This window comes from Dromaius novaehollandiae, chromosome 16, assembly GCF_036370855.1.
Source record: "Dromaius novaehollandiae isolate bDroNov1 chromosome 16, bDroNov1.hap1, whole genome shotgun sequence".
Lineage (NCBI taxonomy): Eukaryota > Metazoa > Chordata > Aves > Casuariiformes > Dromaiidae > Dromaius > Dromaius novaehollandiae.
The window spans coordinates 11,249,901-11,272,442 of NC_088113.1; the positions used below are offsets into that span (position 1 = coordinate 11,249,901).

At 38.1% G+C, this 22,542-nt stretch overlaps 1 protein-coding gene across 11 annotated transcripts in view; it reads right to left on the reverse strand.

Moving 5' to 3' along the window:
- SULF2 (sulfatase 2) overlaps positions 1 to 22,542 on the reverse strand; it is a 170,666-nt gene that overhangs the window by 44,925 nt on the left and 103,199 nt on the right. For 9 of the 11 annotated variants that reach the window (XM_064521479.1, XM_064521476.1, XM_064521478.1 and 6 more), the window contains 4 exons: positions 21,475 to 21,656; positions 19,582 to 19,829; positions 13,168 to 13,407; positions 1,409 to 1,560 (listed from right to left, as the gene is read on the reverse strand). In XM_064521479.1, coding sequence (XP_064377549.1) covers positions 1,409 to 1,560; positions 13,168 to 13,407; positions 19,582 to 19,756 — 567 coding nt within the window. In that variant the 5' untranslated portion in view covers positions 19,757 to 19,829; positions 21,475 to 21,656. Of the gene's footprint in view, positions 1 to 1,408; positions 1,561 to 13,167; positions 13,408 to 19,581; positions 19,830 to 21,474; positions 21,657 to 22,256; positions 22,276 to 22,542 lie in introns of those variants that run through there. The other 2 variants (XM_026106575.2, XM_064521481.1) reach the window with 2 other exon arrangements.

Sequence of the window (22,542 nt, forward strand, 5' to 3'; positions counted from 1 at the left end):
TTATTATCAAGTTCAGTCAGAAAAACTGAACTAAATGAAAATGTTAACATTTTCAAGTATTACATATACAAAACAGAGCTGAGGACACTTGAACTTCACGTTCCCTGTTGGCCCCTTGTTACAATGGGGAACACACTGCCCTACGAAACCACTTGCCTGACACTGTTTCATTGAAGATTGACTTCTGTCAAAACATTTTTGGTAGCACGGCTGTAAAGATTAGCTCTCTCATTTTTCATAGATCAGAAGGGAAATAAAAGAGAAATAATTCTGTTCATCAGTTGCCCCTTCCCCTTTGCAGCTGGTAATAAAAAATGAAACCTCAGAAGCCTGTTAAGTTTCATCTTTCAACACAAAGCACATTAAATTAAAAAATATCAAATGGTGGGGGAAGGGGGTAAATCACACAGACACCAGTCTCACAAAGAAAAAAGTGACTGTGAACACATTGCTAATGAAGTAAAAATATGGAGGAAGGATTTATGCTCGATAAGTAGAAAAGAAACTGAATTTGTTAAACAAATACACCTTACAAATGAGTACCGTGCAAGAAAGTGAGTCAACTTTAAGTCGTACACTACATAAGCTACAGCAATTTACTGATAAATTTATCTATAATCATATTCCACAGATTGTTCAGGCTATTTGAGGAAATCACAGAAGTTGGTTACTCTGGCAAGTTCACACTTTCGGTTCAAATAAACATACCCCTGACTGCAAACATTTAACTGTTTGAGCTGTAATGTGTGTTAGAATAGTATTGCATAGGATAATGAGTATCTAGCATTTTAGTGAGTTAGGCCAGAGCAGAGCATCCTTGCAAGGAAACATATTTACCTGTAACAAAAAGTGGAAATACATATTTAATAGCTAAATTCTCCATTCATTCAGACAGTAAAGTCGGAATTATCATATAACATACCAAGATCCTATGAACTCTCCACCATATTATGGCTGCGAAACAAGTTCCTTAGATCAATGTAAAAAGGCAGGCCTAGCTGGGGGGAACGGGATTCTGATCTTCCACTGAACTCGGTTCTACACTAGGGGAGCAGATGACGATCAGACTCGGCACACAAAAATTGAAGTACCAAGCACAGAAATAGTCATCACACAGAATTTAAATTCATTTTCATGTCTTCAGCTCATAATATATATTTACAGTCTCAGGATGTTTTGTTTATATTCCCACTGCTGCTAAAAATGTTTTCAGTAACATGACTCTCCAGCAATGGAAGATAACAGAAACACCAAACATGATGCCTCTTGGGCTGCAGCTGACATTACAGGCAGCAGCTTTCAAGTTGGAAAAGAATTATTTTGTCAGACTAAAACCATAAAGTGTTTGTAGCTTTCTTGCAGCTATATACAAATGTTAAAGGATTAGAAATAAATCAGTAGGACCTACCCTGGAGTAGTCAAATCCATGCTTCTCCTTCACTCCATTTCTACAGAGTGTGTAGTTGTAAAATCGAGAGTTTTTAAGCAATCCAACCCATTCTTTCCAACCAGGAGGCACATAGGAACCATTGTATTCATTAAGGTACTTTCCGAAGAAAGCTGGAGGTAGAGAAAGCAGAAGCATGTATAGTCAGAAGGCGCAGCATAAACACCTTGAAGATACCGTATTTAACAATACTCTCATTTCTGTCTCTTTTGACTGGAGCTTTGTTTTCGTCATTCAGATACATACAAGGTAAGAGAGAAACTATGAAATAATTTGTAAAATTTGGCTTTAATTTCTTTTTATTTCTTTATTTCAGAGCTCCATAATGCAATTCTTTTGATTTTCAACTGGACTAAATAGGAGATGAACTCAACCACAATTACAACTATATTTTCCTTAGTGTATGATCGTTCAGACTTAGACAAACAAAACAGAAAACGTTTAATATAGTGCCAGTTGCCACATTATCTCACCCTATCCTGAATCACCAAATTTAGCTACACTTTTCATTTCGGTTACACCCACTTAAGCCATCTCCACCTAGTATCTGGCAGAAGCAGCAAAGCCAGTAAAAGGAGGCTGATTCGGGAGAAATGCTTACAAATGAGGACCATAAATACAATGAGATTTTAAACTTGCTGCATGAAAGAAATGCAACAGCAGCCTGTTTGGCAGAACAAGTGCAGGGAGAGCACAAGGATCCTTACAGGACACAGGGTTGGCATTTGGGCCATCCTCCCAGAAGAGCAGGCTGGCCATGCTCCTGCAGGCCACAAGTGCACAGATACAAATTACTTTGCAGAAAATGGTTAAGAAAAATGCAAAGCATTAGAATTCTATGGGAAAAACACAAATTCCCTAAGATATATGATGTACTCTGTGATGCTTTCGCACCATTCCAGTTAAAAAAGTGAATTTTTTAACAGTACATGCATTTCAGTATTAGTTTATATGTTGTCATCACTATGCAATTACAGGCTGTATCGTACTGGAAGATCCCCTTCCTCTAGCTAGTTATTTAAGGCTTAAAGGCAATATTCTGTTCTTGGGGCTGCAGAGCGATTCAGCATCTGAATTTCCATCCTCTGAGCTCTGAGATCTCAACTTCTGACTGGTCTGGTAATGCAAGTTAGCACTGCCACTACTACAGTGACTAGCTCAAAGATCATTACACTTGTTCCACTTGACGTTACACAGATTTTTAATTCAGAGGCACACAGTGCCTGAAGCAACTCACACTGACAGTCTATTAGTGAACATCTGTGCTTCTACAAGGGTGACAGAAGATCTGAGATTCCTGATCTTAGTCCTAGATTAAAGCTCATCTCAAAACATAGGGGATTTGAGCACACAATTCTCAATTCCCAGGTTCTTAAGGATTCCTTTTTAAAGCTTGCAGCCTGTAGTGTCTGATCCTGCACCCCTTTGTACTTATGTACGTACAAGGAGCAATACTGCAGAAAGAGCAGACCAGGTTTTCAGCCAGTGTAAAAAGGGCTGGCCTTATTGGAGTCAATGGACCTAAGTCTATTTTAGCAGGCTGAATATCTGTCTCAAAGTAAGAAACAAAGATACAGAACAGTATGCGAGAGAGCTCCATATCATTTACTGATCATGTTTTTCCTTTCTGCAAAAATAGGAAACATGGCATTAGTAGCATAACAGTATAATGGAATGGTATAATGGAATGGAAAAATTCTGCGGGGAGCAGGCATATCGTGCGCTGAATGTCCATAAGGTCCAACTCAAAGTGCTTATGTAGAATCCAAAAGCACTTTTTGAATCATCCTCCTGAACAAAATTGCAGTGTATTCAATTAACACGTGTTAGTTGAGCCAAGAGAAGCTGAGCAAATGTTTGACGTCTTTCTAAGCGTTTGAAAGAGATGGAAGTGCTGAGAGAATTAGGATCTGTATCACGGAAGATGAGGAGGGCAGTTCTATCGGGAGATAGTTAGTTAATAAATTATCTGAAATTACACTGTGCTTTTGAACAATTTCACAAAAGTAGGTAAGGTGTTACACTATTTTATAATGAGCCACTTACAAAAGGGTTAAGTAACTGATAAGCAGGCTGCAGAAAGGAATTTCTGTTTCCTTGTCCTAAACTCTAACTCTTGATGCCTTCTTTAATCAAGCAGAGTAAATTAGCAAAAATGAACAAAGCAAAATCTACTCCACTGCAGATAAAAACTATCACATTACTCAGGCAGGAGCTTGTACACACATTTTCAAATGAGTTTGTTCTATGAACAACTTCTAATTTTTAAAAAATGAAAGGCAATCCACAGTGATTGTGGATAATTAAACAATATAGATACACATTTTTTTCTTGGCCTGGTAACAGGGAATAATGGATTGAAACACTGACCACCATCTACAGTAGCAAATATGCACAAGCTGCTCCAAAACCTTCTATCCCTTATCAATATATTACATCCAAACAGAGATATATTTGGCATTTCTACCCACCCTGTTCATGGAAGCTGAGCTTCCAGTTTACCAGTCAGTTCCTAAAACCCTTGGCCGAGCCAGCTGAAGAACTCAGGAAAGAGGCATTCTGTTAAGAATTACTTCATTGTTATTCTGCAGAGGCATTAAAGGAAAGTCTGGCGGAAGTTCCTTCCAGCACCTTTTGCATACCCCCCATTGTACATTCAGGATGTCTTTACAATCTTTCATGGATGTCAGAGTGCTTTAAATAATTTTCTCTGCTGTTTCCAATCTTCCATTTCACATCTTTTCCTTTTCCCCCTCCTCCCTCCTCCTCAGCCCTTGAAAGGCTCATTATTTAAAAACTTCTAAACACCACTCCTCAGTACTACAAAATATTGGGTTACAACACGGCTCTCTTGATGCTGGTGAAAAATTTTGATTTTGGATTGTAAAGATTCTCTCTAACACAATTTTCCACCTCATCAGATTAGTTCACCACCAGAGACAGCTGCTCACTAGAGTACACACGCCTTCAGCACATTCAATTCCCGACCGCTCCAAGACTTCATTAACAAACATTCTCGGAGACTGCTGTTTGAGATGCTCAGCCATGTTTCTATACCCAGGCTATGAACGGATTGATTAAAACACATCCACATGGCTGTTTTTAATAAATGCAGTAGGAATGTGGTTTTCTTTTGCTTTAAATACTACACAAAGCAGTCTCTCCTAAGACTACACGAAACAGGATATACAAGAATTGAGCCCTTTGTACACTGCAACCATTTCCGCTGGAGTTCACAACCTTATAAAGGTCTTTTCTCTAAGTCTCGCCCCGATGATAAGCACCTGGAAAATTCTTTGGTTCAGACTAGAATTTTTACAAGAGGTTTTCTTTTGTTTTGTTTTTAAAGTCTTCCTGAAAGGAAAAAAACTGAACACACAAGAATTTGCCCTGTGCTACCAATTAATACAAAGGTCTGCTCTGAAAATAATGCAGTTGAGATACATGAGGTCCAAAGCTCATTGCTTAGAAAGTAATCTAGCATATTGTCAAATGTTGCATAAAAGCAAAATCAAATGAACAGACATCTCAGTCTCAAAACTGTTCCAAGAGGCTCCATTTACTGGAAAAGATCAAGCTAGTTCTACCTATACCATCTATCAAACTCTGCAAGCTTTTTTTTCTTCTTTAAACAGTAATTCTTTTTTTAATATGTCCCTAAAAAAACCTTTTGAAAATTAAATATACCCCCAAAGGATATTTATGTACCTTCACACTTAATTGGAAATTAAGAAGATAATTCAGGATGGATCAATAAAATGATGCCAGGGATCACTCACTCCTTTTTGTCCCATACAGGCTGCTCAACATTGAGAGTTATATCTGGCAGACCTTTTCTTGCTCTTGCACTTGAAGCGGTCAGAAGGAATGCTGTGGAGGTCAACAGAGATTCACCAGCATCAAGCTGGCAGATCAGAATTAGACCCAGAATTTCAGTCTTTCATTCAGTTTCCTTGATTTGGCAGTTCAGCTCCGATTCTGCTCACAGTTACTCTTCTCTTTAGACACAGCTCCGTTAATTACTGGTCGAGACCACTTACTCATTTCACTAACAGCTTGCTTAACAATACAGTCATAGTACTTATGTTCATTTTAAATAAGGTAAGATGAAATTAAGAAAAAAATGCACGAGAGGGATATTGGCAGTAACTTCCCAACAGCAATACATTCCACTCCGTTGGAAAGTAGCGAAAGCTCGATCTCCTGGGACACGTAAGGCAAGTGAGACCGTGCACTAAACAAATACACTCCAAGAAGCAATGCTGTCCTGGCTTCGGGGGGCTCAGATAGCCCTTTCAATACCTGTGAGGAGATTATCGAGAAAATGGAGCCAGGTTCCTCACAGTGGTGCATGATGAGAGGACAAGAAACTACTGGCATATATTGAAACAAGAGAGGTTTGGACTGGATCTAAAGAAAAACTTCTTCACAAAGAGGCCAGCCAAGCCCTGAAACAGGTTGCTCAGAACGACTCCTCAGCCTCCACCCCCGGAGGTTTTCAAGACCAGACTGGATAAAGCCCTCAGCAACCTGGTCTGACTTTACAGCTGACCCTGATTCAAGCAGGCGGCTGGACTAGAGACCTCCCAGGGTCCTTCCTGAATCTGAATTATCTTGTGATCCTACGATAGACTAGGTGACTTAATAGGCCCATCTTAGTCAAATTTATATGATTCCAGGATTTTTGCATTTAGGACTATATTTGTAAATATTCATACTCTCTTAATAAATACTGAAGCTGAGAAAAGCAAACTTCAGCTTTTTGCTACTGCAGGACAGTAAGCTCAGAATTTATACAACACATCTCTCCTTCTGGAGTCATCCCTTCATCTCCTTCAGGCTACTCAACTGTATCCATCTTCTGTCTTATTAGCACACCATTAAACTGCACTTAGCATCATGAATCTAAAGTTAAACTCATGTTTTAAACTCTTTAACCCCCTATATTAAGTACCTTAATTAAGTACTTAAAACACCTTTTTTTCTCATGGGTTTTTTATTTTAACAGCCATCTTTTCAGGAATCAGCTTGGGTTTTGAGTTGCCAATCTTAAAGTTACTCACAGAGGTTTGTTTACTCCTCTCAGATCTTTTGCTACTCTATTTGATACTAGTTTTTCCCATCTCATAGTTGAACAATTAGCTAAATTTGAACAATTCTTCAGTTCAGAAAGAAAAAAGCATTATTTCTGCTGTATATCTAGCAAAAATTACTTTCAGTACTTTTTCTCCTCTAAAAGACAATCAGAGGAAAGCGGGTGAGAAAGCACTCTCAGCATGGCTAAGTGCGCCTGTAATGAGCATTGAGCCCAAAGGTCATTTCAGTTCTGTGATTCTGTATTCACATCACGGCCAAACATACTCTTAAACTGACAATGTATAATGGAATCAACCCCAGCCAAATTAATGGACTTATGGCAGTATAAGTATGGGGGATCAGAGAGAAAAACCTGTAATTTAGTTTTAAATTTGGTCCCACAGGAGAAATTTTTTCCAGGAGACATCAGTTCTCATTATGTACCAAAATAACTGACCAGAGTTTCAAAAAACAGTAATCCTGAGTGCTGAAGTCACCTGAACAGAATGGTCCCAGCTGGCACCTTTCGTGACAACAGAAAACAGGACATGGCTACAAAGACTAAAAGATGTGGCATTAGTGTCAATACCTCAGTAACTGGACTAACTCTAAAGGGCTATTTAAAATATACAGTGGGTTCTTAAATGTTAGAATATTTTCAAGGAGGAAAAGTGGAGCTTAAGACCACATTTTGTTTTCAGATCCCTTCACTTCCATCAATTTCAGGATGCTAAGGCAGACTGGTCTCCAAGTGCTTTTTTGCTATTTCTTTTCTTTTGTACATCTGGAACAGTCCTTGAAATGATAAATTCATTGAAGCACTTAATCAATTAGGCTAAGAAGAGAAGTATAGAGACACACATATTTTATTTTGGTCTATTGCACATGATGCCCCAATTCTTCTCTATTCTATAGGACACTGATAACACACACTTTTCTCAAAGATCTCATGTTCCACCCACCACTGGGACATTAGAGAGTTTTAATATAGGCTCTTACGCACACCACTATTCTCTACAATCAGGATAAAAATTATTCTTATGATTCATGAAACTAGTTGTAAGAACCATATTTTACAGTGACTGGTAGCCAGTGCAATTAGAACAGCCTACAGGCTTTCTTGTTATGCCAGGAGACTAGTCTGATACCTAGCAAGAAAAAATAACCTTTATGACACCTTTGGTCCTCCTCTTGAGTTGGCATTGCACATTCCTCAGCTGTGGCCAAGGATCAGTGCAAAAATCTATTTAATGAATTGGGAATTGGCTGAAGGGGAGCAGATGCCAAATCTTGAAATGGTCAACAAGGAATCAGATAGAAGAACACTGATAATGAGCCAAGTGCTGCCCATCTTCCTCAGGCGAGCAAACTCCCAGTGGAGTCACTTGGCCAAAGGCCCCTTTCATTAATGCCTATGGCACAGCCTAGGGAAATTTAGCAGAACTAGAATCACAAGGCATAAATATCTTTCTGAACAGCTCTCACACACACACTCTGAGCGCTAATGGGAGAAAAAACACCCTTCATATCATGACTCTGTATTACCATTCGATAGGAGATGGCTTAGAGTATCACAACAGCATCGTTTCCTACCCTGGGCAGCGCGAGGGAAAGCAGGCACGCTGGCTACGTGGTTCGGAGCACTGCTCTGCAACACAGCTCAGCGCCACTCCTCAGTCTGCTCAGTCCTTGGTGGCCAGCCCTGGCCAGGCAGATTTCACCCAGAATGCTTCCCAACATCAAAACCACCACAGCAGCGAGACATTTCATTAAACATTTGCCATGGGTATCACTCCCTCCTTTCATATACCAATGGGCACGGAAACACGCTAACCTTTAGATTTATCCTCCACTCTTCATATGTAACATTTCCTTCTCCACACATAAACAATAAAAACCTCAACAGTGCATTGCCAGGCCTTTTTTAATAACAACAGCCGAAGCAAGAGCTTATCCAGCTTAATGCTGAACCTTTATTAAAATACCAAAGTCTGCACCAAGCTATTTTGTCGACTCCAAAGAATTTCATTCAGATTCATTTCGTCTATAGGATTTGAAGAAAATCCCTGATTGCCAAGTTCCAGGGAGATTCTGAGATAATGCTGTGCAAGAAGAAACATTTGCCATGTTTAACAAAGCCTGTTTTCTTCCACTTAGCAATAAACTTGGGAGAAACACTAGTAAAGGCATTAATTCATAAATAAAAACAATAAACCTTTACTGCATCTAACAGAGAGAAAACTCCAACCCCAGTTCAATCCAACCACAAAATTCCTTTCAACAAGATATTCACTGAAAGAGAAGAAATCTGGGTTCTACAGCTCCAGGTTCTTGCAGAAAGTCCTTCACTATTCTAGCTCCATTTCTATCCATCCTTGACTCTTTAGGTCACTGATTGTCCCCTAGCACACAATTATACACAGAGATCAACTTCAGTTAAGTCTTTAAACATTTCTGCAACAAAACTAGCAACCAGCAACTATAGTGAAAAACAAAATCTGCAGCAGAGAACGGATAACCTGAGAATCTTCTATGGGCATGTATCTGCAAATTAAAATCTGGTCACATATTTTTTAGGTTCATTCTTCCTTTAATAAACATTTACCAGTAGCCTTTTCTCCTCTTTCTTACAATTTAATGTTAAAATCACTTTAAAATGTCAAAGGCTTGGACAGTGAAGTGGAAAAATAATTATTTGAAGGCAGTCAGCCACTGTATCTTCTTAGTCTAATATTAATGGGAGGAAATGGAAGATTGTCACTGAATTTTAATGAATTCATTAGTTAATTATTGTAAAACCCTGTGAAAGTGCTAAGTATGATTATTACTTTTATTCCCAGGAAATTTTTTATAATGGCAGCGAGAGACCTCCCATAATGACTTTTCTCTAGGTTCAAAATATATGAATGGTGCAAAATGGCATTTATTAATTTTTTGCATAATTCAAGTATGGGCTTACCAGCAGAATGAGATATTGAGACATTACCACACAAGTAGCTTTTGCCTTGTTAATAGGTTCATTTAACTGAATGGGGTTAGCTGTACCATAGGGTACCGCTCTACAGGAATGACAATGGTAAGTTGGCCAAAATTTGGATTGCATTTGCTGCATACTGAGCCACATTAAGCCCTAATATAAATTAACAGAATTCTCACAGAAGATTTGCTGAACCAAATGCTTCCTTCTGCCAGGCTGAATTTGGCCCACCATCCCTAATTCTGTTGAATTTAATAAGATAAACATGTCTTTTCATTTCCTGACTGTAGATAAGGCTGACAAAATATTCTGGAATCAGTCCCCAGTTTTAAGGCCTAATCATTCAGACAGCCAGGCAAATGGAAGAGAGAAGCTTTTCTCATTAAGTCACGTCTATGGGAAAGTTTAAATCTGTGTTTCAATAAAACATCTCCGCATTTGTCATTGCAGGACACAAGCATGCAACAATGCACTGTGCATTTTAAAAGCCGTCTCATGGAAAGAGATGTATATATTCACAGAGAACAGCGCATTCTTTCTGTAAATGTTTACACAGGAACCTTTGGCAGAGAAATTCTCTGACATTCAGAAATGTTTGCCACCGGATCTCTTTGTTTCTCTTACATTCGGATCATCTCCTGCTCCAAGCTGAAGTGTTAGTGCCCACTGTTCCAAGCCACTGATGATTCAGATGTGGCTTACATGGACTTTCAGAATGATTAATTCATCAATTGACTTGGTATATTTGCGTAAGTTGTCCTTCTTGCATAATTTCCTGCAATGTGTAATAGGACAATGACATGAGAAGCTCTTCAAAATAGGACTGATTGTTCAACACACTGAGATCAGGAACTTGGTGTCTGCATGTACTGCCTATGCAAAGGGAACACAGCCTTTCAGTCGCTGTTCATGACACTGGCATTTTTCAGCAGCGAGACAGCTTAATGCTGAGGAAGACGTACTTGTAACACCCACAGTCTTAATGGCTTTAGTAGTAGAAGGAAAAGACAGACTTTGCACTGTCATGATATTTTCATTGACCACATAAAGTAACAGAGAGCCTTCTGCATGACGGCTGATATTCCGGCTGTTAAAAATCAATGAAAGAACTTTCCTTGAGCTCAATCTCTTATTTTCACCTCTATTTTGCCTAGTCCAGTGTCTAACACAAAGTAGATCAGACTTTTTAAAATACAAAAGTTGAAAAAATACAAAAGTGACAACTGAGGCTGCGACTGGGAAACAATTATAGGAAAGTCATACCTCTTCTTATCTCCTCTCACATTTTTTACTTTCCAAAAACCGTGCAGGAGAATCCTGCAGCATGCTGTCCCCTCCTGCCTGCATACCATTGGCACCTTTCCCAAAGGTGTCAGCAGCAGCAGCACAAATCTGGCAATCGGACAAGTCTGTACAAATCAAATCCACAAATGCCACTGTCTCGGGAAAAATACTACGATGCAGGAAGAATGGTCACAGCACAGTCCTCTTTTGCAACAGCAGCAAAACATAGGGAGGTCACGATGAGCAGAGATACAGGCAAGGAGATGCGAAATGAGGGGCAGGAAGGAGAAACTGAGGGAAGGTGAAGTGGAGTAGGATAGCAGAATTTCTTCCGTCATGTTTAAAGGAGAGTGAAAAGAGAACAAGGAGACACAAGGAGAAAGTCTGGGTTATGAATTAAGAAAAACCCAACCTCCCTCCCAAAATAATAGCTTCCTCACTCCAGAGTTGTGAACTTGCATACCAAAGCAAGCCTGAAAAGGCTTTATTTCTCATGGTCTTTTCTTAAAAAGAGCAAGAAGCTAAATTATGTTTTTGCAAGGCAAACCAATATCACTGTGGACCTCAAAAAAAAAAAAATCTACAAATGAGCTCCCGTGCTTTTTGATCTTCTTTTGTTCATTGCAATAATGTTGAGGGAGGTTCCCATCTCAGAGAAACTGTATTTGTAACATCCAAAATACTCTCCTGAGCAGATTACTTTTGAAAACTGAGAAACTGAGTGAACAAAGCTTCTAAAGTACAATTTCCTGCTGCTTCTAAAGCAGGTAATTCTGATCAGATCTTTGGAAAAAGTAGGTAAAACACACCTTCATACTGCTGACAGTTCTTTCATATCGGTAAACTCTAGACTTTAATCAGAGATCAGAAATGAACAGAAGTCTCCAATAATGTCAGCTTTCATTAAAATTTGTATAATAAAATACATTTAACTTCACGAGGATCTCATTTATACCTGAAGATTAGAAAGCCACTTTGTACTTGTAAAAGCAATATTTCTGTGTGTTCCAATACCTTTCGTTTGTAAATTAACAGTGGTAGACTGAAAATACAATACAGAGTCACTAAGATCTTGGACCTAAAATTAAATATTAAGTTAATGTAAAAAATATAAGACGTATGAATGCCAGGACACCTGCAACAGCTGTGGAAGTTAGTGGAACTTGCAGGTGCTCGAAATATAATTACTAAATATAACAATTATTACAACAGACAGATATCAGCAAACACAAAAAAAAAGCTCGATAAAGAATAAAACATTAACCTTGGTGTGATGTTTATAAGATCACTGGTATTAATGCCAGGAATAATAAATGGTGGGAAACAGCAACCAACTATCTAGGTATGTGCATTTTCCCCAGTTTATTCCTTTCCAGATTGATTCAGGTCTTTATTTTAGAAAAACAAAACAAGGAAATTACCTATTTGTTTTAAGACCAAGATTTTGCTGCAGTGACGTGCAAAGCTCACGTGAATGATTAAAAGGAAAAAACGCTAGTTAAAAATACTATTTAAGATGTATACCAGTTTTTAGAAGCCTTGCCAAGATCAAGCATCATGTACTATAAATCCAAAGCACAAACACATACTATAAATAACAATCATAATACTATGCTGTACATACTATAAATAACATCAACAGATTCAGGTTTATGCCTGTTTCTCAACATGACAAAAGGTGTCAACAGCAAAGTGACAAAAACACACTGTAATGGGCAAGGTCCTATATCTTATGTCTGAAGAACACAAGAAGAAAATGGGTGTGAAACAAATGTCCCATATTTTCTGAAATCCTTTTCACAGGATCTTTATTCCTAGAGGAGAACTGCACACAAAGAGGATCATTTGTTTCTCAGGAGTGCATTTGATCTTGCAGATTACTCCCCAGTTGTGATTTATCTTAAACACCTTTCTAGGAACAGACTCTCTAGAGAAACCAATCCAGTCGACAGCTCTGCCCCAAAGCACAGAACAAGGAGCAGACCTTTCTCTTGTATTCTTAGTTTGATTAATATATCTTCCTAACAAAAAATTCAAGTAACTAATTCCTTTCCATATTTTCCTTCTTGTCCGTTCTACTCACTTCAGGTAATTGATGGGCATATTTTACATGTGCTGTACCTTGGGTTCAATCGTATACCAAGATATTCTGTTCCTAGAGTATGTCCACTATTTTAACCTTCCCAGCCTCTGAAAAAGTCTTTTTTTTTTTTTAATTTCTACAAGTAAAAATAAAATGAAGTTAAACTTACAGGCACAGCTGAAGCTCTGGCATTCTACATTGCTACAGTCCTTTACGAGAACAAATTAAAAGGTTATAAACAATGGCCTCCGTACTGAGAGGTCTAAGGCAGCTTTCAGATAGAGCCAACCTTGATCTTACCTGTCCTGTATCCTGTGTTGTTGAGGTACACAGCAAATGTACGTATTTCATGCTGAGCCTGCCAGGACGGAGAAGAACAGTTCTCATTGTTAGTGTAAGTGTTGTGGTTGTGCACGTACTTCCCCGTAAGAATAGAGGAGCGAGATGGGCAGCACATGGGTGTTGTCACGAAGGCGTTGATGAAGTGAGCACCTCCGTGTTCCATGATCCGCCTTGTTTTATTCATCACTTGCATTGAACCTAGAAGAAGAAAACCATCTCAGAAGGATTTTCCTGTTTCAGTCACAAGACCTAAGAGCTCCCTCCTCTTAATCAAAGTTCGCCTATTGCTTTAAGAAGGCTCAAATATTGAAGTCCTAGCTTAGATTTGACTCAAACCTGTTGCCAGAGACCATGACACATATTTTTGAATGTCTTTCTCTCTCCCCAAGCTCAACATCTATCACTGTAGCCAAGACGTTACCCTGTGCAGCCTTTCTGGAGCCATTAGTACTGTTCGAGTAGCTGAAGGCAAAATGCAGCATGAACAAGGCTGAGACAGCGTGGCCTGAGGATGAAATTCACTTTGTGCAGCAAGCCTGATTAAAACTTACGTTCTCCTTAAGCATTATTTAATCTTTGGTTTGAGAAGACATCTTTTGTGCCAACCTTCTGCAAAAGGCTGAGAGTTAAAACATTCTCTTCCCTAGTATGAGACATTAGCAGGTATGGATACTCTACATCAAAGTAAAGGCAGAGCAAAGCCCTCATCAGAATTTCCCAAACTAGCCCACTGAGTTCTGTCTATCCATGCAATCAATTTTGGATCAATTTTGGTAATGGTGTTACCCAAAACTCTTTAAATTTTCTTAGGCTTGATTCTGTAAAACTGAATTTTTGGTGACTTCATTTGGGACAGATAACGCTGTGCAGTTTATAACCACCATCCTAAAGCAAACAAACGAGTTTAACTGGCAGGGACTTGGATGACTTGGGGTAATGGGACTCGGCCTTTTTGCCAGCGATTACTAAAAGTCACGCTGCTGCCAAATGGCTATTCCTTTTCCTACTTAGGACAACGCTTTGGACTCAAACTGAATCTTTAGCATAGACATCTATCCAGCAAAATCTGCCAACCATATCAGAATCTTTCTTAAACATGGAAATATCAAGGATCAGAAGAAAAAGGAGATTTAATTTCCCTCATGTATTAGAGTCTTATTGTTAAAACTGCATCAGAGTAAGCTACTCTTGATCTAGGAAGAATTTCCATTTTCCAAAGACATTATAATGATACCTGCCACCAGCATGACCTTGCAAGGGAGAGTAAACCTTTCCATCACCAACCCTCCCTTCCTGTAACGAGCCCGGAAAGCCAACAGACAACACAGCGATGAGGATATGGGTTCATGCCGGAGTTGGTGTGGGGCTAACTTACCAAGGTTGAGTTGAATTAATAGTTCAGCTTTAATCAATGCATCCTGCAACCATCTGGCACAAACTGTATGTTGTTTCTGTCAAAAATGGGTTTAGGTTTCTTCTAAGCTCTTTAGGCAGGGATTTCATTATGAAATTGCAACAGTAAGTCGGTTTGATACAGGGCACATTGATATAACCAGGAGTCAAAACCTAGAGGGAAAATGGTCATAAGCCACATACCAAATCTGACTCTCTGGCACCATGAAGAAAGGTTAATTGCCACTGTAGGTCATTTCATCTTTAAATTGCCATGGCATTAGTTTTCTTGAGATTATTTCATTTGAATGAATAAATAAAAGATCTGTTTGTGCATTTTTCAAAGCAGAACACTTCTCTGTCACATCACTTTGTCACAAGAACGAAGGCAGCTTATCATAGTGCCCCCCTAGAACTTGTTAAACTGCACATATCAAGAGGAAGTTTCTGAACAAAGCAAGATTTTTTGTTTCCCTAAATGCAGGATAGGAAAGTGCGTGTGTGGGAGCAATCTCCCTTTCCTCAAAGGCACTAACTCAATTACAGTTATAAGAGTCGGTTGTGTGAGCCTGAAAACTGTGGACATTTCCTCTGCGGTGTCTCAGGAGCTAGCCCAAGAACAAACAGGCAGACCAAAAAACTGTTTTGTCATTCCAGTATTAAAATAAAATTTAGCAAGCTCTTTAAATAACAGGGGCATCTGCGCATAAATAGCAGTATATGTTAAGTCTCCCCTTGGGGTCAGTAACCTCCTTTAATAAAACTGCTGTAACAACAAGGCCCTATATATCAACAGTCTTTAATACAAAAACATATGATCTAATCTGCTTCCCCCGTTTGAGAACTAACGCAGAGTGACAGATCAGTGAAAGGTAAGAACCCAGCACACTCTTCCGTGCAGTCTTAAATAGGCCAGCTTTAAATATTTTAAACAGTGTTAAACCAGCCAAGCAAAACTTATTTTTTTCAGCTTGCTTCCAATACAAACATGGAATCGTGAAAAAAAAGTAGGAATTGATTTTTCTGTGGCAGAAGATTAGTTATGTATTAATCAGCAACTGGAATCTCATCAAACCACCTTCTCTTGAGTTGGAAAACCTCCTGGTGCGTCATTAGCTGATGTACGAAGGGAAGTTATGCTTTGAAGTGTCAGTCTTTTATTCAGAAAATGGTCTTTTACCTGCTTAAAATCACTGATAGGAAATAAATATGACTTAGTTTAGTCTGAAATGCCTAAGTTACTCAAAAAAAAAAAAAAATCCATGGAACTACTGTGAAAAACATGCACGTTTTAACAAATTGATGCATTCAAGCTGCTCTCTGGACAAAGTGAAGCAAGGAGTAGGCTGAAACTCCATTAGGAATTTGTGTGGTATCCATAGCTTTGCTTAGTGTCTCTTCAAAGTTCACAGTAAGAATAAGATGGATATTTTGACTAATAAAATGGGGAAAACACATTAAAACGGCACATATTTTTAATGAGGTCTTGACACTGAGGAAAAGCTTACACATGTGAAGAAGCTAAAAGGTATCCAAATGCCCATGTAACCTACAGTTACCCCAAAACTGAGAGGGAAGATGGATCATGAACCTCTAATCTTCTCATTCACTGAGAATGGAGGCTGGAAGAGCCAAAGCTATCAGGACGGAAAGAAACTTCCCAGGAACCCAGAAAGTCTGAATTAAACTGACAACAGTAAATGTTTTCTTCAGTACAATCTAGATTTCAGGATATATACGGGCATTCACACGCATACTCCTATTTGAATGCACAAAACAACTTTACAGATTTTTAAATACACACTTGTCATGATTTGCAAGATGCACAATACTGCATATTGTTCATATTTCCTATTAACTAAAGAAATGCCCAATTAGATCATCATCTAATTCATCATCAGTGATAGCAGTGTGAAGCAATTTATCTTGCCCACACTTTGCAACAGATGTGTTCCTGAACTTAACTTCATGTTTTAATATATTAGAAAAAAATTCTGTGCTATAACACCGGGGAGCTGATTATATTTACAAATGTTACAAACAAAAGAATATCTAATAACGAAAAATGTTTAAATATATTCAATTCTCCAAAGGTATTCCTAGATTTCCTATATTATATAGGAAAAAGAATTATGAAAATCCAGTACTGGAATATAATTAGCTATATTACTGCAAGAACACATTATTAACTGCTCAGTATGAGGCTATAATAGAAATTTGCTAAAAAAAAAAATCCCTAATCAATTTAACAGTTATTTTAAAAAATAATATTGACTTTCTCATTAATTGTATTTTATTGTCAGATATCATGTAATTTACGTTTGTTTTAAGGAGCTCTAGTTGTTGAAGAGCTTATATTAAGCTCCGTGTGACTTAGTCTACTCTGAAGCAAAATTTTCAAAATATCCACAGGCAGATATGCTAGCTGGACCCCTGGAATGTTAATTAATACTCTCCCCTAAAGCCTATTAGCATCTTATTTGAACCTTATTAGACAGCCTTTTCACATCTTCAATTCCTCTTTTTACCTGTGTTTCATTTTAACAAAGCTCTAAGACCCTAATCTCCACGTATGATAACGCAGAAATAGTATCTTCTGTGCCACATTTGTAGTTTTTCAGTGGGACAGGTAGGAACGTATGAATCTCCTCTCACCAAGATCTCTCTATCATAGCTGAAATGCCTTCTAAATAATCAGATCTTTCTCCAGATACAACTAAATAAGCTGGTTTGTTAAACTACAGCAACATGGTAGTCAAATCTAATTAAACTGGAGATGCTGAGTCCTGCCCCTCTAATGGAGGGGAAAAGATCTTTGGTTCTAATCATTTCTTCCTCCTCATCAATATATTCCTCTTGTTCTTTATATTCCGCTTGTCGGTACAACTCTCTTGATTAGACAGTCAGCTGAGTGTGTGTTTCAGTAGTTCTTGATGTTCTCATTTGCCTTCTCCCATTTGTATCCATTACAATCTGCGCTGGCCCTCCTTCGCCCTGGAGGTTCTGCATTCCCCTCGGCAGTCCCTCACTAGGCCTTCCTGCTTTCAGGATAACTCTGGGGCTTGCTTTCCCAAGTAAAATGCATGATTAACAGCAGCACAAATAAAGAAAAGGAAGGTGAACTCCTTTCCTGAAAGGACATCTCCCTCTGGCAACCCCCACCTGCTACTGGTACATTGTTAAATCTATCCCAAATTCGCTAAAGGGAAGGCTGCTAGAGCACCTGAATTTGTGTTGCCTTCCCTTCTGCTTCAAAAGTAGCCACAGAACAAAACTAAAAGCTACAACATCCATCAGCTACAGAACATTCTTAGAAATAGCTGAAATGTTAGTTATGCAGAGCTTTCTGTACACTTCGATAGCTTCCATGTTTTCCTTAGCTTTTATTTGTAATTCACATCTTGTTTCCACCTTTCTTAAATATATTAACCACAGTCCCCACAAATGGCAATTTTGATTAACTTGGACAGCTCACCAGACAATAGACAAGAATAAAAATTACTTCAAACAAATATTGGGTCTCATGAAGCCATTAGTGGCAAATGAGGAATATCAAATCTCAGCTTCATCAAATGGATTTTCTTCAGTTAGATCCTAATTTGAGTGGACACACGCCCATTGTGCTTGAAATTGGAAAGCATCAGATTATCAGAGAAGAGAAGTATACTGCCCAAAGGACTTTGACAATTGCATCAGAAACAAACAGGCTAGCACAAAGCAGAAAATGATAAATTTTTCAGGACCACCTTCTGAGCTTGCAAGATAACGTACTTACTTTTTTTTTGATATACATTATTGAAATTGCATTTTTTTTGTATTTTGTCTTTTGTGACCAAAATAATCATTTCTCCAAAAAATAGTAACAACCAAAGAAATCCTTCTGATCTTGCTCATCTGAACTAAATTTGTATTTGTGGAGCTACTTCCGTAACAAAATTTCTCTTTGAAAAAATTGCAAAATCTACAGTATTGCAGACATGTAGTAACACTGATCAAAGGGAAGCACCTGTAAGAATATTGCCACACTGCTGTGATAAACTTCTCATTTAGAAGGATAAATGTATACATAATAAAAATTAACTAACTCTACTAGTTTGTTCCATTTTTTTTCTGCAAGGTCTGTTTTCTGATTTTTTCCACCTACAGTACAAACTTGATGTAGTGACTGGCAAAAGAAACAGACCGCGCATATACAAGCTCTCACCTTTCAGATGAATCAGGCTTTATACCCACTTAAAAGTGTATTTATAACGTAAAATTACCAATATTAAGCTGCCTTGTCTTAATCACTTCTCCTAAATACAGACAACATTGGTAAATACAAGCTTGTTTGGGAAAGAGAACAAACCCCAAACTCTGTTAATTCGTTATTCCAAATCATTAGGCAAAGTGTGTGTTTAATCTTTATCTGCTTTTTTCCACAATTAACATATTGTTGAGCAAGACAGTAGAATCTTTGCATACTCAGTGATTTTGGTCAGTAATTAACTACACATCTAAATGGACAATACCGAGAATAGCATGTATATGTTAGGTAACATTTAAGTAATTGAAATTAAAACTGTAATTGCAATGAACGTCTGCAATTACACAAAGAATTTGGGTAATTATATGGCGCAATAATCATTTATGAATTTAAATCTACTGCTTTGGCATGCAGCTTCCCAGGTTATACATGCAATTGCCAGAAGCATAGTTTAGGCATGTAGATTAACACAGATAGGCAGGAATCTCACATTTCCACAGAAACAGGAAGTTTGACATTTAAGTTGAAACTACCATTTGCTATTCTTGAATTGCATGCAACTGGGAAGCATTTTCCACATAAATGTAAGTTTTAACTTTTACTACTTGTTCTTTCTACCATATTTTCACACTGAAAATAAAAGAAAATAATTAGTTTGAAAGCAAAATCTAGTTCCAAGGAGAAGCAGTACCATAGTCGTTAGCTAAAATTCTCTTTATCTTAGCGTCTCTTACCAAGTTCTACATCCTGATCATCAGTAAGAACAAGGATGATGTTTGGACGGATGTTTCTACGGTCTCTTTGAAATCTTCCCTTCAGACGCTGATTTAACAGGAAAGCTGAACTTCCATCCAACAGCGATAAAACAGTCATCATGAATAATCCAAGGACAATGCTATGCTGTGCCATATTGTGCTGATTTAGTGTTTTCTCTGAACAAGGTGGGTTAACGTCTTCTATTTCTTTTTTGTTTGCAGAGCTGCTGCAAGGGAGAGGAAAAACGGTATTCATCTCCCCCCAAAAATCTTTAAAAAGGAACAGCAAGGTTCTCCTCAAAGAAGTAAAAATACAATATACCTAAAATAATCTAACTCCTAAGAAAAAAACCAAATGACCTGAAGTCTTATTTAGTGCCAGGCAGAAGTAGAAACTTGAAAAATTCACATTTCATAAGCTTTTACCTACATATGCCATGAAATTTTTACTCTATACTGAAATTCAGCAATAGGTTCAAGAATTTAGCAGGGCATCAAAATTTTTGCTTTGATACATGCAAAACCAACCTTCTTCCTTAAGGTTCCGGGATGTTTTGAGTTGACAGTTTTGTTTAGTGTATCAACAATGAAGATGTTGAAGAGGAAAATGTGTCTATCCACATTTTAAAATGGGACTATGGTAAAACTTACTGAGTTAACAACATGTGTAAATTCATAGAGGATCCTCAAACAGAAGGCTATTTCAGCCTTGACATGAACTGTTTTCTCTTACAGATTTCATTAGAGCGCAACGAGCTGCCTGAGTCTTAGAACTGTGGGATGATAGTGTTTGAAGTCCACTACGGCTCTGATGATACTGTAATATCCTTTCACAATACCTATTGGTTTCCATATTTTTTATTATTATTAATAAATACATTTTAAGGTCCATTCCTGCAAATTTTTAGGAATGAAGGCACTGAAACTTTTTGCAATGCCTATGACTTCTCTCCATAAATAAAATACTGCAAAATAGACTTATTTGCAAAACAGAGCACAACACTCTGATCCTGCTGTTGTCAAGAGACAATAAAAAATTCCTAGCGATTCCTACAAGGAGATCCCTAAAAATGAATAAATATATTGAAGCATTTTTGAAATCTTAGTTTGGTTGGTGATCTTCTGGTATAAAAGGATTTTCTCTTGCTTTCAGAAGTCAAAATACCAGTATGAAATTGTATTGAAAATATCAAGTGCTAATTATTTCATCAGATCCATTGATCAGTGAGTCAGTTTTTGATGAATTCCCTACTCGCTGCCTGCCTTTTCCTGGACTGGTGCCAATGATCTCTTGTAATGCAGTGGAAATCAATTAAAAATGACACAAGGGAGACTATCTGCTTTTTGTAAAGACCAGAAATGCCTTAGCAGAAAGAACCTAGCACAGGGTGCTTTACCCAAAGAAATACACTGGCTATTCTGTTCCTAAAGCCACTTGGGAAAACAGCTTTTCCTCCAGCAGATTATTCCACAGCCACATTATTACTTCATCTCTGTCAGCGTCTGTTCTTTGAGATAAACTTTGATTAAGTATGTTCTCCTGCAATAGCAAAACCTCTGGTCTGAAAAATTACACTCAGCTTCAATGCTTATTTAAAAATACATATTGAATGTTTATATAAGTCAACAGATACATCGCTATAGTATGATGCAATATTTATTAAGGCTATTTTCCGAAAACATACACTAACAGGGTTTTGAGGAAAAGAAAAATCTTTCTTCCTTACTAGTCTCTTCAATAAATTTCCTAGGTGGGTGAAATTAGCTTGCTTTATACAAAACAATTACTTTCAGAAGTTTTAGCACTTACTCCAATGGATAGGGAAAGGGGAAAAGAACAATCTCCTAAAATTATAGCTACAACTTCAGTACCTCTGCTGCTGCTCAGAGATGTGCCAGGCTACCGCAGAAGGAATACCAACAAGTCTTATCAATTTGCATTCCTCGTATCCAGAATTCCATCTGTGGCAGTGCAACTGAGAAGAATCATGTCAGATTCAGTGCGTCGCTCCTATCTAGAGTGGTCAAAAGCAGCTTGAGAGGCAAACCTAGATCTGTTTCAAAAGGAGAAGAAAAAAAAAGTTAGTTTAATAGGCACATATTCCTGGACACCAGCTTTGGAGGAGTGGCAGCAGAGCTCCTGCTCTTCAGAAATGACCGAACATGTACTTCCATAAACGAACAAAAAAATAATTAAATGGATAACATAGAGGTTTTCATTACACACACACAATTTTCTGAAGGCCTAAAGGTTGATTTTTTTTTCTGCTCTATACTAGCTAACCGCTTCTCTAAATAACAGCTTTTTACTGACTTGCAGCTTTTAGAAGACTGTCCGTTCTCATTATATGTGATCACACCTATGTTCAGTGAAGAGCACTGTGCATGCAACAGCCTTCCTCGTATTTTCCTCACTTCTTTTAAACAAATGCCTGGGAGTAACCTTGTCACCTCGCTGCCTCTCTCCCCTCAGCCTTTTTCCTTGTAGTTTATTCCCCCACCCTCCCTCCGCTGTATCTAAAAGTAGTCCCCGGCTCAGACTGCTGCTTATCTATCAATAAAATACTTAACACATTTGGGGAGGTACATAAACTGCTCTTCCACAGCTATTTTATCCACGCTTGTATATTTATGGTTAAAAGAGTTACAGTTACCTCTGCGAGAATACTGCAGATGGAAGAGGGATTTCCATGTCAAGTGCAACAGGCATCGCCTACCAAACCTGCTCCCCGCTCCTCACCGCAGATTTCTCAGCTAATCGGATGTGGTATATCCTTATCACCATCATCAGGGCAAGCACTGCTAGGAACCAGCTCGAAGCATATAATTATATGCAAAACTCATACCAATAACTAGGTAAGAAAAATTAAGGAAATTTTAGAAAATAACCTACTTTTCGTAATGTGTATTCACGTGAGATAGATATGGCACTACTAACAG